Below are 14,116 nucleotides of genomic sequence, written 5' to 3' on the forward strand. Positions count from 1 at the left end.
TATGAACAAAGTTTTAAATTAAGTCATTCGTTGAAGGGGCGCCTTATAATCCGGTGCGCCTTATAGTGCGGAAAATACGGTAATATTATATAATATAAAATAATTAAAGTTACCGTATTTTCCGCACTATAAGGCGCACCGGATTATAAGGCGCACCTTCAACGAATGGCCTATTTTAAAACTTTGTTCAAATATAAGGCGCACCGCATTATAAGGCGCACCTAAAAACCTCCAATTTTCTCAAAAGCTGACAGTGCGCCTTATAATCCGGTGCGACTTATATATGGACCAATATTGAGCCACAACAGGTCTCGCAACTACGGGATGCATAACGTAACCCCAGCCTCTACTGTAGCGTTTATTCTAAGCGCCTTATAATGCGGTGCGCCTTATAATGCGGTGCGCCTTATATATGAACAAAGTTTTAAAATAGGCCATTCGTTGAAGGTGCGCCTTATAATCCGGTGCGCCTTATAGTGCGGAAAATACGGTAATATTATATAATATAAAATGATTAAAGTTAAAGTTAAAGTTAAAGTACCAGTGATTGTCCGCTTATAGTCCGGAATTTACATGATGTTGCGAGAATTGGTTGGTATTAAGAATCGTGTTGAATCGAGAATCAATGTTGAATCGAAGAATCGCAATCGAATCATGACTTGTCAGATTGGCATCCAGTTAGCTTGGGTCAGCCCAGTTCGGCAACACTAAAAAACAACCCATCCATCAATCCATCTTTTTCCGCTTATCCGAGGTCAGCTCGCGGGGGCAGCAGCCTAAGCAGAGAAGCCCAGACTTCCCTCTCCCCAGCCATTTCGTCCAGCTCCTACACAGGGGATCCCGAGGCGTTCCCAGGCCAGCCGGGAGACATAGTCTTCCCAACGTGTCCTGGGTCTTCCACGTGGCCTCCTACCGGTCGGACGTGCCCTAAACACATCCCTAGGGAGGCGTTCGGGTGGCATCCTGACCAGATGCCCGAACCACCTCATCTGTTTCCTCTCGATGTGGAGGAGCAGTGACTTTATTTTGAGCTCCCCCCGGATGACAGAGCTTCTCACCCTATCTCTAAGGGAGAGACCCGGCACCCGGTGTAGGAAACTCATTTCGGCCGCTTGTACCCGTGATCTTGTCCTTTCGGTCATAACCCAAAGCTCATGACCATAGGTGAGGATGGGAACGTAGATCGACCTGTAAATTGAGAGCTTTGCCTTCCGGCTCAGCTCCTTCTTCACCACAACGGATCGATACAGCGTCCGCATTACTGAATACGCCGCACCGCTCCGCCTGTCGACCTCACGATCCACTCTTCCCTCACTCGTGAACAAGACTCCGAGATACTTGAACTCCTCCACTTGGGGCAAGGTCTCCTCCCCATCCCGGAGATGGCACTCCACCCTTTCCCGTGGACTCGGACTTGGAGGTGCTGATTCCCATCCCAGACGCTTTACACTCGGCTGCGAACCGATCCAGTGAGAGCTGAAGATCCTGGCCAGATGAAGCCATCAGGACCACATCATCTGCAAAAAGCAGAGACCTAATCCTGCAACCACCAAACCAGATCCCCTCAACGCCTTGACTGCGCCTAGAAATTCTGTCCATAAAAGTTATGAACAGAATCGGTGACAAAGGGCAGCCTTGGCGGAGTCCAACCCTCACTGGAAACGTGCCCAACTCACTGCCGGCAATGCGGACCAAGCTCTGGCACTGAGCATACAGGGAGCGGACTGCCACAATCAGACAGTCCGATACCCCATACTCTCTGAGCACTCCCCACAGGACTTCCCGAGGGACACGGTCGAATGCCTTCTCCAAGTCCACAAAACACATGTAGACTGGTTGGGCAAACTCCCATGCACCCTCAAGGACCCTGCCGAGAATATAGAGCTGGTCCACAGTTCCACGACCAGGACGAAAACCACACTGTTCCTCCTGAATCCGAGGTTCGACTATCCGGCGTAGCCTCCTCTCCAGTACACCTGAATAGACCTTACCGGGAAGGCTGAGGAGTGTGATCCCACGATAGTTAGAACACACCCTCCGGTTCCGCTTCTTAAAGAGAGGAACCGCCACCCCGGTCTGCCAATCCAGAGGTACCGCCCCCGATGTCCACACGATGCTGCAGAGTCTTGTCAACCAAGACAGCCCCCACAGCATCCAGAGCCTTAAGGAACTCCGGGCGGATCTCATCTACCCCTGGGGCCTTGCCACCGAGGAGCTTTTTAACTACCTCAGCAACCTCAGCCCCACGATCCACTCTTCCCTCACTCCTGAACAAGACTCCGAGATACTTGAACTCCTCCACTTGGGGCAAGGTCTCCTCCCCAACCCGGAGATGCCACTCCACCCTTTCCCGTGGACTCGGACTTGGAGGTGCTGATTCCCATCCCAGTCGCTTCACACTTGGCTGCGAACCGATCCAGCGAGAGCTGAAGATCCTGGCCAGATGAAGCCATCAGGACCACATCATCTGCAAAAAGCAGAGACCTAATCCTGCAGCCACCAAACCGGATCCCCTCAACGCCTTGACTGAGCCTAGACATTCTGTCGATAAAAGTTATGAACAGAATGGGTGACAAAGGGCAGCCTTGGCGGGGTCCAACCCTCACTGGAAACGTGTCCGACTTACCGCCAGCAATGCGGACCAAGCTCTGACACTGATCATACAGGGAGCGGACCGCCACCATCAGACAGTCCGATACCCCATACTCTCTGAGCACTCCCCACAGGACTTCCCGAGGGACACGGTCGAATGCCTTCTCCGAGTCTTTTCCCCTGCTGTAAAAATAATGTAAGACTTCGCCAAGACACCGGTTGCCTGTAGCTATCATTTCACCCCGAGCGCGTGTTGGGAAAATACCTTTTGGTGACCTGCATTAGCGGACCGTCTAATCATAATGAAATGTTGCATAGCATTGGAGAAGAGGTGAGCATAAAAGGGTTATGCAGTGGAAGTGCTGCAGTTAAGAAATACAATAAACTGAAACTGTCACAGGAAAAGCATTGATTGAAGTTAGTGTTCCGGAACGTGATGTTAATGTGATTATTGGCAACAAAATAGTTGTGGTGTGGTGTTTGCATTAGTGGCTTTTGCAGTCAGTTTGAAGCTCAAAGTTGTTTTCTTGTAGCTTTGTTGTTGTTTTTGTGGCTTTACGTTGTTGTGTTGTGTTGTTTGAATTGTGTAATTGTCTTATAACACTTATATAAGACTTTTAAAGTCATTTTGATAGTAGGCTAATATAGATAATATAGACACTTACATCATGTGTCGTCTTTATTATAACACTTATATAAGACTTTTAAAGTCATTTTAACGGAAGGCTATTATAGCTAAAATAGACACTTATGTAATGTGTTGTCTTCATTATAACACTTATGTAAGACTTTTAAAGTAATTTTGATAGTAGGCTATTATAGCTAAAATAGACACTTACATCATGTGTCGTCTTCATTATAACACTTATATAAGACTTTTAAGGTCATTTTGATAGTAAGTAATAAAGACACTTTCATCATGTGTTGTCTTAATTATAACACTTACTTTTAAAGTAATTTTGATAGTAGGCTATTATTGCTAAAATAGACACTTATGTAATGTGTTGTCTTCATTATAACACTTATATAAGACTTTTAAAGTCATTTTGATAGTAGGCTAATATAAATAATATAGACACTTACATCATGTGCTGTCCTTATTATAACACTTATATAAGACTTTTAAAGTAATTTTGATAGTAGGCTAATTTAGTTAAAATCAACATTTACATCATGTGTTGTCTTCATTATAACACTTATATAAGACTTTTAAAGTCATTTTGATAGTAGGCTAATACAACTAATATAGACACTTACATCATGTGTTGTCTTCATTATAACACTTATATAAGACTTTTAAACTCATTTTGATAGTAGGCTACTACAGCTAATATAAACACTTACATCATGTGTTGTCTTCATTATAACACTTGTATAAGACTTTAAAGTCATTTTGATAGTAGGCTATTATAGCTAATAAAGACACTTACGTCATGCGTTGCCTTCATTATCAGACTTATATACGTTTTTTCCCCTTTTTGCGGCTCCAGACATATTTGTTTTTTGTATTTTTGGTCTCCTAGTACACGCAAACCTTTAGTAAATCAGGCCACTAATTGTATGGTTTGCAGGTGTTGTTTAGGACTTGTTATTTGGATCTTAGAACATCAGGTCCTAAATAATTGTGCACAAGCTGTCTTTAGAAGTGGCTGTAAAAGAGCCGGATGATGCCTGTGTGAAAGGTGCTCGCAGCTCTATAGTCTACTATACTTTGCAGGGTCCCTGTATAAAAAATTTAAATGTTCATTATAAAGAAACTCACCCCTCTCTCTGTGCTTCACCTTTCTCTAGCTCCTGAATAACTCCGAGGAGGACCTTGATGGTCTCCTGGCTGGAGTTGATGAGATTCTCCATAGCCTGCAGCTGCTCTTTGATATCCTTGTCTCCGGGTTGAGGTGTCACCCGCCGGCCGCTCCTCCCCGCAGGTAAACCCTCGCCCGTCCCAGGCGTTTGCTGGAGTTTGGAGGAGGCCGAGGCGTGCCTGGTCCGGCACTGCCCTCGCGACTGCGACGAACACGAGACGCTGTGGGGAAGCGTCTGGGACTGCTTTCTTTTACAAGCCTTCGAGGGGCTTCCCAAAGACTCCACTCGGGTCAAAGAGTTCCACGCGACCGGACCCCCGCCCTTTGCGAACTCAGAGTTGGCCAGCGGACGCTTGGCGTAAGCTTGGTCCGTGTCTTCTCGCGGTAATCCTTTGTGTTTAGTCCTTGTCCCGCAGTCCTGGTGCTCCGCGGGGTTGTTCAGACGGGACGGGAGATGAGAATCCGGACAGGAGGTTCCGTCCACGCAGTTGGCGTCGCAAATCAAATCCTCCGTATCGCTGCTGTCGTCCGTCTGGTGGAGCAAAACCTTGGTCTGTCCCACAACGGAGGATAACCCGATGGGTTGTCCGTCCTCTCCCAGCGCTTTTATATCGCTCAAGAAGCCGTTGTTTTGTCCTCTGTAGTCCTCCACTAACGCGGCGTGCTTGAACGTGTGTCCCTTCTTCCTCTCAAAGGGGAAAGTCTTGTATCGCTTGGTCAGGTCGGGTGAGGTCTGCACGCCGGTGCTCCGGGTCACGTTCGGGATGGAGCGTCTGGCGGGCATGGTCATGTATTGTCTGTGGGTCACTTTGCAGGATATGGACCGGGAGTGTTTTCCTCCGTGCTCCTTCTGCGCCTCGCAGATATCCCGAAAATGGACCTGCAAGGCCTTGTTCTTCTTCCTCACCTGCGGCCCGGAGTGCGCGTCGAGGTTGTGCGCGAGGTCCGTGTCCGAATCGGATTCATCGGTGTCTGACACCACGATGCTTTTGGCCTCGTCTTTACTCACCATAGTTCCTGAAAAAAAAGGAAGACAAAACTGGGTTATAATACAAGAAAAAAATGACAGAACGTGTTCTCTGGATTTAGCTCAGCAAAATTCTAAACATTCCACTTCCCAAGAGCTAGCTTATGTAGCCAAGGATCGGACCACCAAGTGCCCTGCCTTCGGCTTCCGCCCAGCTCACAAAGCACCCGACCTCTATGGCCCCTACCATGAGTGGTGAGCCCATTGGAAGGGGGACCCACGTTGCCTCTTTGGGCTATGCCCGGCCGGGCCCCATGGGGTTAGGACATGTGGTCCTGATGGCTTCATCTGGCCAGGATCTTCAGCTCTCACTGGATCGGCTCGCAGCCGAGTGTGAAGCGACTGGGATGAGAATCAGCACCTCCAAGTCCGAGTCTATGGTTCTCGCCCGGAAAATGGTGGAGTGCCATCTCCGGGTTGGGGAGGAGACCGTGCCCCAAGTGGAGGAGTTCAAGTACCTCGGAGTTTTCTTCACGAGTGGGGGAAGAGTGGATGGTGAGATCGACAAGTGTATCGGTGCGGCATCTGCAGTAATGCGGACGCTGTATCGATCCGTTGTGGTGAAGAAGGAGCTGAGCCGGAAGGCAAAGCTCTCATTTACCGGTCGATCTACGTTCCCATCCTCACCTATGGTCATGAGCTTTGGGTCATGACCGAAAGGACAAGATCACGGGTACAAGCGACCGAAATGAGTTTCCTACGCCGGGTGGCGGGTCTCTCCCTTAGAGATAGGGTGAGAAGCTCTGCCATCCGGGGAGAGCTCAAAGTAAAGCCACTGGCCCTCCACATGGAGAGGAGCCAGATGAGGTGGTTCGGGCATCTGGTCAGGATGCCACTCGAACGCCTCCCTAGGGACGTGTTTAGGGCACGTGCGACCGGTAGGAGACCACGGGAAAGACCCAGGACACGTTGGGAAGACTATGTCTCCCGGCTGGCCTAGGAACGCCTCGCGATCCGCCAAGAGGAGCTGGACGAAGTGGCTGGGGAGAGGGAAGTCTGGGCTTTCCTGCTTTGGCCCCGCAACCCGACCTCGCATAAGCGCAAGAAGATGGATGGATGGATGGAAAATCCAAAACTTGTGTCAGAACTTTGTTCAAAGGAACTGGCTGGAAAGGAACTTGTGTTCGTGCAAACTCAATGCAGAAAGGCCTCCAGGTCAGTCAGCCATCTGGACTCAAACCTGGGACTTTTGTTGCCGCTACGCTACGGTGGCCAAGAAGGGTCCCGACAAAAGCAAACGCTGCAAAATGACTTTCAGCCACAACATGATTGCAAAAGCCACTACAAAACGCAAATGCCACAACACATTGATACGAAGCCACAAAACAACCACAACTTTCAGCTACGACACGATTGCAAAAGCTTCAAAACGATTGCAATAGCCATAACACAACAACTTAAAGCCACAACACAATTGCAAAAGCCACAAGACAACAACTTAAAGCCACAACACAACACGACTTCCAGCCACAACACGATTGCAAAAGCCACAACACAACAACTTTCAGCCACCAGCACGATTGCAAAAAACACTGCAGAATGCAAACCCCACAACACATTAATATAAAGCTACACAACAACCACAACTTTCAGCTACAACATGATTGCAAAAGCCACAAAACGATTGCAATAGCCACCACACAACAATTTAAAGCCACAACACAACAACACAAAGCCTCAAAACAAAACACTAATGAACTGAAACACGATTGCAAAAACTGCTACAAATGCAAACGCAACAACACAACATAAGCCACGACACGACAACTTTCAGCCACAACATGATTGCAAAAGCCACAACCAAACATTATAAAGCAGCTAAACAAAAATGACAAAACTTGGTCCGCTGCTGCTTCTGTTGTTGCATTGTGGCTTAAAGTTGTTTTGTTGTAGCTTTACGTTGTTGTGTTGTGGTGTATGCATTTGTGGTTATTTTGTGGCTTCAAGTTGTTGTGCTGTGACTTTATGTTGTGTTGTTGCTTTTTGCAATCTTGCTGTGGCGGAATGTTGCTGTATTGTGGCGTGAAGTTGTTGGGTTGTGGGTGAATGTTGTTGTGGTGTGACATTTGCATTTGTTGTGGCTTTTGCAGTCCTGTTTTGGCTGAACGTTGTTGTGTTATGACTTTATGAGGTTGTGTTGTGACTTTATGAGGTTGTGTTGTAACTTTATGAGGATGTGTTATGACTTTATGTGGTTGTGTTGTGGTGTAGAGCTGTTGTGCTGTGGCTTTATGTTATGTTGTGGCGTTTGCGTTTGTTTTGGCTTTTGTTGTGGTTAAAGTTGTTGTATTGTGACTTTATGTTGTGTTTTGGCTTTTGCAATCTTTTGTGGTTAAAGTTGTTGTATTATGACTTTATGTTGTGTTTTGGCTTTTGCAATCCGGTTGTGGCTGAAAGTTGTTGTGTTTTGACTTTATGGTGTGTTGTGACTTTTGCAAACCGGTTGTGGCTGAAAGTTGTTGTATTGTGACTTTATGTTGTGTTTTGGCTTTTGCAATCCGGTTGTGGCTGAAAGTTGTTGTGTTTTGACTTTGTGGTGTGTTTTGGCTTTTGCAATTTGGTTGTGGCTGAAAGTTGTTGTGCTGTTACTTTATGTTGTGTTTTGGCTTTTGCAATCTTTTGTGGTTAAAGTTGTTGTATTGTGACTTTATGTTGTGTTTTGGCTTTTGCAATCCGGTTGTGGCTGAAAGTTGTTGTGTTTTGTCTTTATGGTGTGTTGTGGCTTTTGCAAAGCGGTTGTGGCTGAAAGTTGTTGTGTTGTGACTTTATGTTGTGTTTTGGCTTTTGCAATCTTGCTGTGGCTAAAGTTATTGTATTGTGAATTCATGTTGTGTTTTGGCTTTTGCAATCCGGTTGTGGCTGAAAGTTGTTGTGTTTTGACTTTATGGTGTGTTGTGGCTTTTGCAAACCGGTTTTGGCTGGAAGTTGTTGTGTTGTGACTTTATGTTGTGTTTTGGCTTTTGCAATCTTTTGTGGTTAAAGTTGTTGTATTGTGACTTTATGTTGTGTTTTGGCTTTTGCAATCCGGTTGTGGCTGAAAGCTGTTGTGTTTTGACTTCATGGTGTGTTGTGGCTTTTGCAAACCGGCTGTGGCTGAAAGTTGTTGTTTTGTGACTTTATGTTGTGTTTTGGCTTTTGCAATCTTGCTGTGGCTAAAGTTGTTGTATTGTGACTTCATGTTGTGTTTTGGCTTTTGCAATCCGGTTGTGGCTGAAAGTTGTTGTGTTTTGACTTTATGGTGTGTTTTGGCTTTTGCAATCCGGTTGTGGCTGAAAGTTGTTGTGCTGTGACTTTATGTTGTGTTTTGGCTTTTGCAATCTTTTGTGGTTAAAGTTGTTGTATTGTGACTTTGTGTTGTGTTTTGGCTTTTGCAATCTGGTTGTGGCTGAAAGTTGTTGTGTTTTGTCTTTATGGTGTGTTGTGGCTTTTGCAAACCGGTTGTGGCTGAAAGTTGTTGTGCTGTGAATTTATGTTGTGTTTTGGCTTTTGCAATCTTGCTGTGGCTAATGTTATTGTATTGTGACTTCATGTTGTGTTTTGGCTTTTGCAAACCGGTTGTGGCTGAAAGTTGTTGTGTTTTGACTTTATGGTGTGTTGTGGCTTTTGCAATCCGGTTGTGGCTGAAAGTTGTTGTGTTGTGACTTTATGTTGTGTTTTGGCTTTTGCAATCTTGCTGTGGTTAAAGTTGTTGTATTGTGACTTTATGTTGTGTTGTGGCTTTTGCAAACCGGTCGTGGCTGAAAGTTGTTGTGTTTTGACTTTGTGGTGTGTTGTGGCTTTTGCAAACCGGTTGTGGCTGAAAGTTGTTGTGTTGTGACTTTATGTTGTGTTTTGGCTTTAGCAATCTTGCTGTGGCTAAAGTTGTTGTATTGTGACTTCATGTTGTGTTTTGGCTTTTGCAATCCGGTTGTGGCTGAAAGTTGTTGTGTTTGGACTTTATGGTGTGTTGTGGCTTTTGCAAACCGGTTGTGGCTGAAAGTTGTTGTGTTGTGACTTTACGTTGTGTTTTGGCTTTTGCAATCTTGTTGTGGTTAAAGTTGTTGTGTTTTGACTTTATGGTGTGTTGTGGCTTTTGCAAACCGGTTGTGGCTGAAAGTTGTTGAGTTGTGACTTTATGTTGTGTTTTGGCTTTTGCAATCTTGCTGTGGCTAAAGTTGTTGTATTGTGACTTCATGTTGTGTTTTGGCTTTTGCAATCTTGTTGTGGTTAAAGTTGTTGTGTTTTGACTTTATGGTGTGTTTTGGCTTTTGCAATCCGGTTGTGGCTGAAAGTTGTTGTGTTTTGACTTTATGGTGTGTTTTGGCTTTTGCAATCCGGTTGTGGCTGAAAGTTGTTGTGCTGTGACTTTATGTTGTGTTTTGGCTTTTGCAATCTTTTGTGGTTAAAGTTGTTGTATTGTGACTTTGTGTTGTGTTTTGGCTTTTGCAATCTGGTTGTGGCTGAAAGTTGTTGTGTTTTGTCTTTATGGTGTGTTGTGGCTTTTGCAAACCGGTTGTGGCTGAAAGTTGTTGTGCTGTGAATTTATGTTGTGTTTTGGCTTTTGCAATCTTGCTGTGGCTAATGTTATTGTATTGTGACTTCATGTTGTGTTTTGGCTTTTGCAAACCGGTTGTGGCTGAAAGTTGTTGTGTTTTGACTTTATGGTGTGTTGTGGCTTTTGCAATCCGGTTGTGGCTGAAAGTTGTTGTGTTGTGACTTTATGTTGTGTTTTGGCTTTTGCAATCTTGCTGTGGTTAAAGTTGTTGTATTGTGACTTTATGTTGTGTTGTGGCTTTTGCAAACCGGTCGTGGCTGAAAGTTGTTGTGTTTTGACTTTGTGGTGTGTTGTGGCTTTTGCAAACCGGTTGTGGCTGAAAGTTGTTGTGTTGTGACTTTATGTTGTGTTTTGGCTTTAGCAATCTTGCTGTGGCTAAAGTTGTTGTATTGTGACTTCATGTTGTGTTTTGGCTTTTGCAATCCGGTTGTGGCTGAAAGTTGTTGTGTTTGGACTTTATGGTGTGTTGTGGCTTTTGCAAACCGGTTGTGGCTGAAAGTTGTTGTGTTGTGACTTTACGTTGTGTTTTGGCTTTTGCAATCTTGTTGTGGTTAAAGTTGTTGTGTTTTGACTTTATGGTGTGTTGTGGCTTTTGCAAACCGGTTGTGGCTGAAAGTTGTTGAGTTGTGACTTTATGTTGTGTTTTGGCTTTTGCAATCTTGCTGTGGCTAAAGTTGTTGTATTGTGACTTCATGTTGTGTTTTGGCTTTTGCAATCTTGTTGTGGTTAAAGTTGTTGTGTTTTGACTTTATGGTGTGTTGTGGCTTTTGCAAACCGGTTGTGGCTGAAAGTTGTTGTGTTGTGACTTTATGTTGTGTTTTGGCTTTTGCAATCTTGCTGTGGCTAAAGTTGTTGTATTGTGACTTCATGTTGTGTTTTGGCTTTTGCAATCTTGTTGTGGTTAAAGTTGTTGTACTGTGACTTTATGTTGTGCTTTGGCTTTTGCAATCCGGTTGTGGCTGAAAGTTGTTGTGTTTTGACTTTATGGTGTGTTGTGGCTTTTGCAAACCAGTTGTGGCTGAAAGTTGTTGTGTTTTGACTTTATGTTGTGTTTTGGCTTTTGCAATCCGGTTGTGGCTGAAAGTTCTTGTGTTGTGACTTTATGTTGTGTTTTGGCTTTTGTAATCCGGTTGTGGCTGAAAGTTGTTGTGTTTTGACTTAATGGTGTGTTGTGGCTTTTGCAAACCGGTTGTGGCTGAAAGTTGTTGTGTTGTGACTTTATGTTGTGTTTTGGCTTTTGCAATCCGGTTGTGGCTGAAAGTTGTTGTGTTTGGACTTTATGGTGTGTTGTGGCTTTTGCAAACCGGTTGTGGCTGAAAGTTGTTGTGTTGTGACTTTATGTTGTGTTTTGGCTTTTGCAATCTTGTTGTGGTTAAAATTTTTATATTGTGACTTTATGTTGTGTTTTGGCTTTTGCAATCCGGTTGTGGCTGAAAGTTGTTGTGTTTAGACTTTATGGTGTGTTGTGGCTTTTGCAAACCGGTTGTGGCTGAAAGTTGTTGTGTTTTGACTTTATGTTGTGTTTTGGCTTTTGCAATCTTGTTGTGGTTAAAGTTGTTGTATTGTGACTTTATGTTGTGTTTTGGCTTTTGCAATCCGGTTGTGGCTGAAAGTTGTTGTGTTGTGACCTTATGTTGTGTTTTGGCTTTTGCAATCTTGTTGTGGTTAAAGTTGTTGTATTGTGACTTTATGTTGTGTTTTGGCTTTTGCAATCTTGCTGTGGCTAAAGTTGTTGTATTGTGACTTCATGTTGTGTTTTGGCTTTTGCAATCCGGTTGTGGCTGAAAGTTGTTGTGTTGTGACTTTATGTTGTGTTTTGGCTTTTGCAATCCGGTTGTGGCTGAAAGTTGTTGTGTTGTGACTTTATGTTGTGTTTTGGCTTTTGCAATCTTGTTGTGGTTAAACTTTTTATATTGTGACTTTATGTTGTGTTTTGGCTTTTGCAATCCGGTTGTGGCTGAAAGTTGTTGTGTTTAGACTTTATGATGTGTTGTGGCTTTTGCAAACCGGTTGTGGCTGAAAGTTGTTGTGTTTTGACTTTATGTTGTGTTTTGGCTTTTGCAATCTTGTTGTGGTTAAAGTTGTTGTATTGTGACTTTATGTTGTGTTTTGGCTTTTGCAATCCGGTTGTGGCTGAAAGTTGTTGTGTTGTGACTTTATGTTTTGTTGTGGCTTTTGCAATCCGGTTGTGGCTGAAAGTTGTTGTGTTTTGACTTTATGGTGTGTTGTGGCTTTTGCAAACCGGTTTTGGCTGGAAGTTGTTGTGTTGTGACTTTATGTTGTGTTTTGGCTTTTGCAATCTTTTGTGGTTAAAGTTGTTGTATTGTGACTTTATGTTGTGTTTTGGCTTTTGCAATCCGGTTGTGGCTGAAAGCTGTTGTGTTTTGACTTCATGGTGTGTTGTGGCTTTTGCAAACCGGTTGTGGCTGAAAGTTGTTGTTTTGTGACTTTATGTTGTGTTTTGGCTTTTGCAATCCGGTTGTGGGTGAAAGTTGTTGTGTTGTGACTTTATAGTGTGTTGTGGCTTTTGCAAACCGGTTGTGGCTGAAAGTTGTTGTGCTGTGAATTTATGTTGTGTTTTGGCTTTTGCAATCTTGCTGTGGCTAATGTTATTGTATTGTGACTTCATGTTGTGTTTTGGCTTTTGCAAACCGGTTGTGGCTGAAAGTTGTTGTGTTTTGACTTTATGGTGTGTTGTGGCTTTTGCAATCCGGTTGTGGCTGAAAGTTGTTGTGTTGTGACTTTATGTTGTGTTTTGGCTTTTGCAATCTTGCTGTGGTTAAAGTTGTTGTATTGTGACTTTATGTTGTGTTGTGGCTTTTGCAAACCGGTCGTGGCTGAAAGTTGTTGTGTTTTGACTTTGTGGTGTGTTGTGGCTTTTGCAAACCGGTTGTGGCTGAAAGTTGTTGTGTTGTGACTTTATGTTGTGTTTTGGCTTTAGCAATCTTGCTGTGGCTAAAGTTGTTGTATTGTGACTTCATGTTGTGTTTTGGCTTTTGCAATCCGGTTGTGGCTGAAAGTTGTTGTGTTTGGACTTTATGGTGTGTTGTGGCTTTTGCAAACCGGTTGTGGCTGAAAGTTGTTGTGTTGTGACTTTACGTTGTGTTTTGGCTTTTGCAATCTTGTTGTGGTTAAAGTTGTTGTGTTTTGACTTTATGGTGTGTTGTGGCTTTTGCAAACCGGTTGTGGCTGAAAGTTGTTGAGTTGTGACTTTATGTTGTGTTTTGGCTTTTGCAATCTTGCTGTGGCTAAAGTTGTTGTATTGTGACTTCATGTTGTGTTTTGGCTTTTGCAATCTTGTTGTGGTTAAAGTTGTTGTGTTTTGACTTTATGGTGTGTTGTGGCTTTTGCAAACCGGTTGTGGCTGAAAGTTGTTGTGTTGTGACTTTATGTTGTGTTTTGGCTTTTGCAATCTTGCTGTGGCTAAAGTTGTTGTATTGTGACTTCATGTTGTGTTTTGGCTTTTGCAATCTTGTTGTGGTTAAAGTTGTTGTACTGTGACTTTATGTTGTGCTTTGGCTTTTGCAATCCGGTTGTGGCTGAAAGTTGTTGTGTTTTGACTTTATGGTGTGTTGTGGCTTTTGCAAACCAGTTGTGGCTGAAAGTTGTTGTGTTTTGACTTTATGTTGTGTTTTGGCTTTTGCAATCCGGTTGTGGCTGAAAGTTCTTGTGTTGTGACTTTATGTTGTGTTTTGGCTTTTGTAATCCGGTTGTGGCTGAAAGTTGTTGTGTTTTGACTTTATGGTGTGTTGTGGCTTTTGCAAACCGGTTGTGGCTGAAAGTTGTTGTGTTGTGACTTTATGTTGTGTTTTGGCTTTTGCAATCCGGTTGTGGCTGAAAGTTGTTGTGTTTGGACTTTATGGTGTGTTGTGGCTTTTGCAAACCGGTTGTGGCTGAAAGTTGTTGTGTTGTGACTTTATGTTGTGTTTTGGCTTTTGCAATCTTGTTGTGGTTAAAATTTTTATATTGTGACTTTATGTTGTGTTTTGGCTTTTGCAATCCGGTTGTGGCTGAAAGTTGTTGTGTTTAGACTTTATGGTGTGTTGTGGCTTTTGCAAACCGGTTGTGGCTGAAAGTTGTTGTGTTTTGACTTTATGTTGTGTTTTGGCTTTTGCAATCTTGTTGTGGTTAAAGTTGTTGTATTGTGACTTTATGTTGTGT

At 43.8% G+C, this 14,116-nt stretch overlaps 1 protein-coding gene across 2 annotated transcripts in view; it reads right to left on the bottom strand.

Moving 5' to 3' along the window:
- insyn2ab (inhibitory synaptic factor 2Ab) overlaps positions 1–14,116 on the bottom strand; it is a 124,863-nt gene that overhangs the window by 66,749 nt on the left and 43,998 nt on the right. For both annotated transcript variants that reach the window (XM_061975739.1, XM_061975652.1), the window contains one exon: positions 4,355–5,411. In XM_061975739.1, the coding sequence (XP_061831723.1) occupies positions 4,355–5,406 (1,052 nt within the window). In that variant the 5' untranslated portion in view covers positions 5,407–5,411. The remainder of the gene's footprint in view (positions 1–4,354; positions 5,412–14,116) is intronic.

Source organism: Nerophis lumbriciformis, linkage group LG02 (assembly GCF_033978685.3).
Source record: "Nerophis lumbriciformis linkage group LG02, RoL_Nlum_v2.1, whole genome shotgun sequence".
Lineage (NCBI taxonomy): Eukaryota > Metazoa > Chordata > Actinopteri > Syngnathiformes > Syngnathidae > Nerophis > Nerophis lumbriciformis.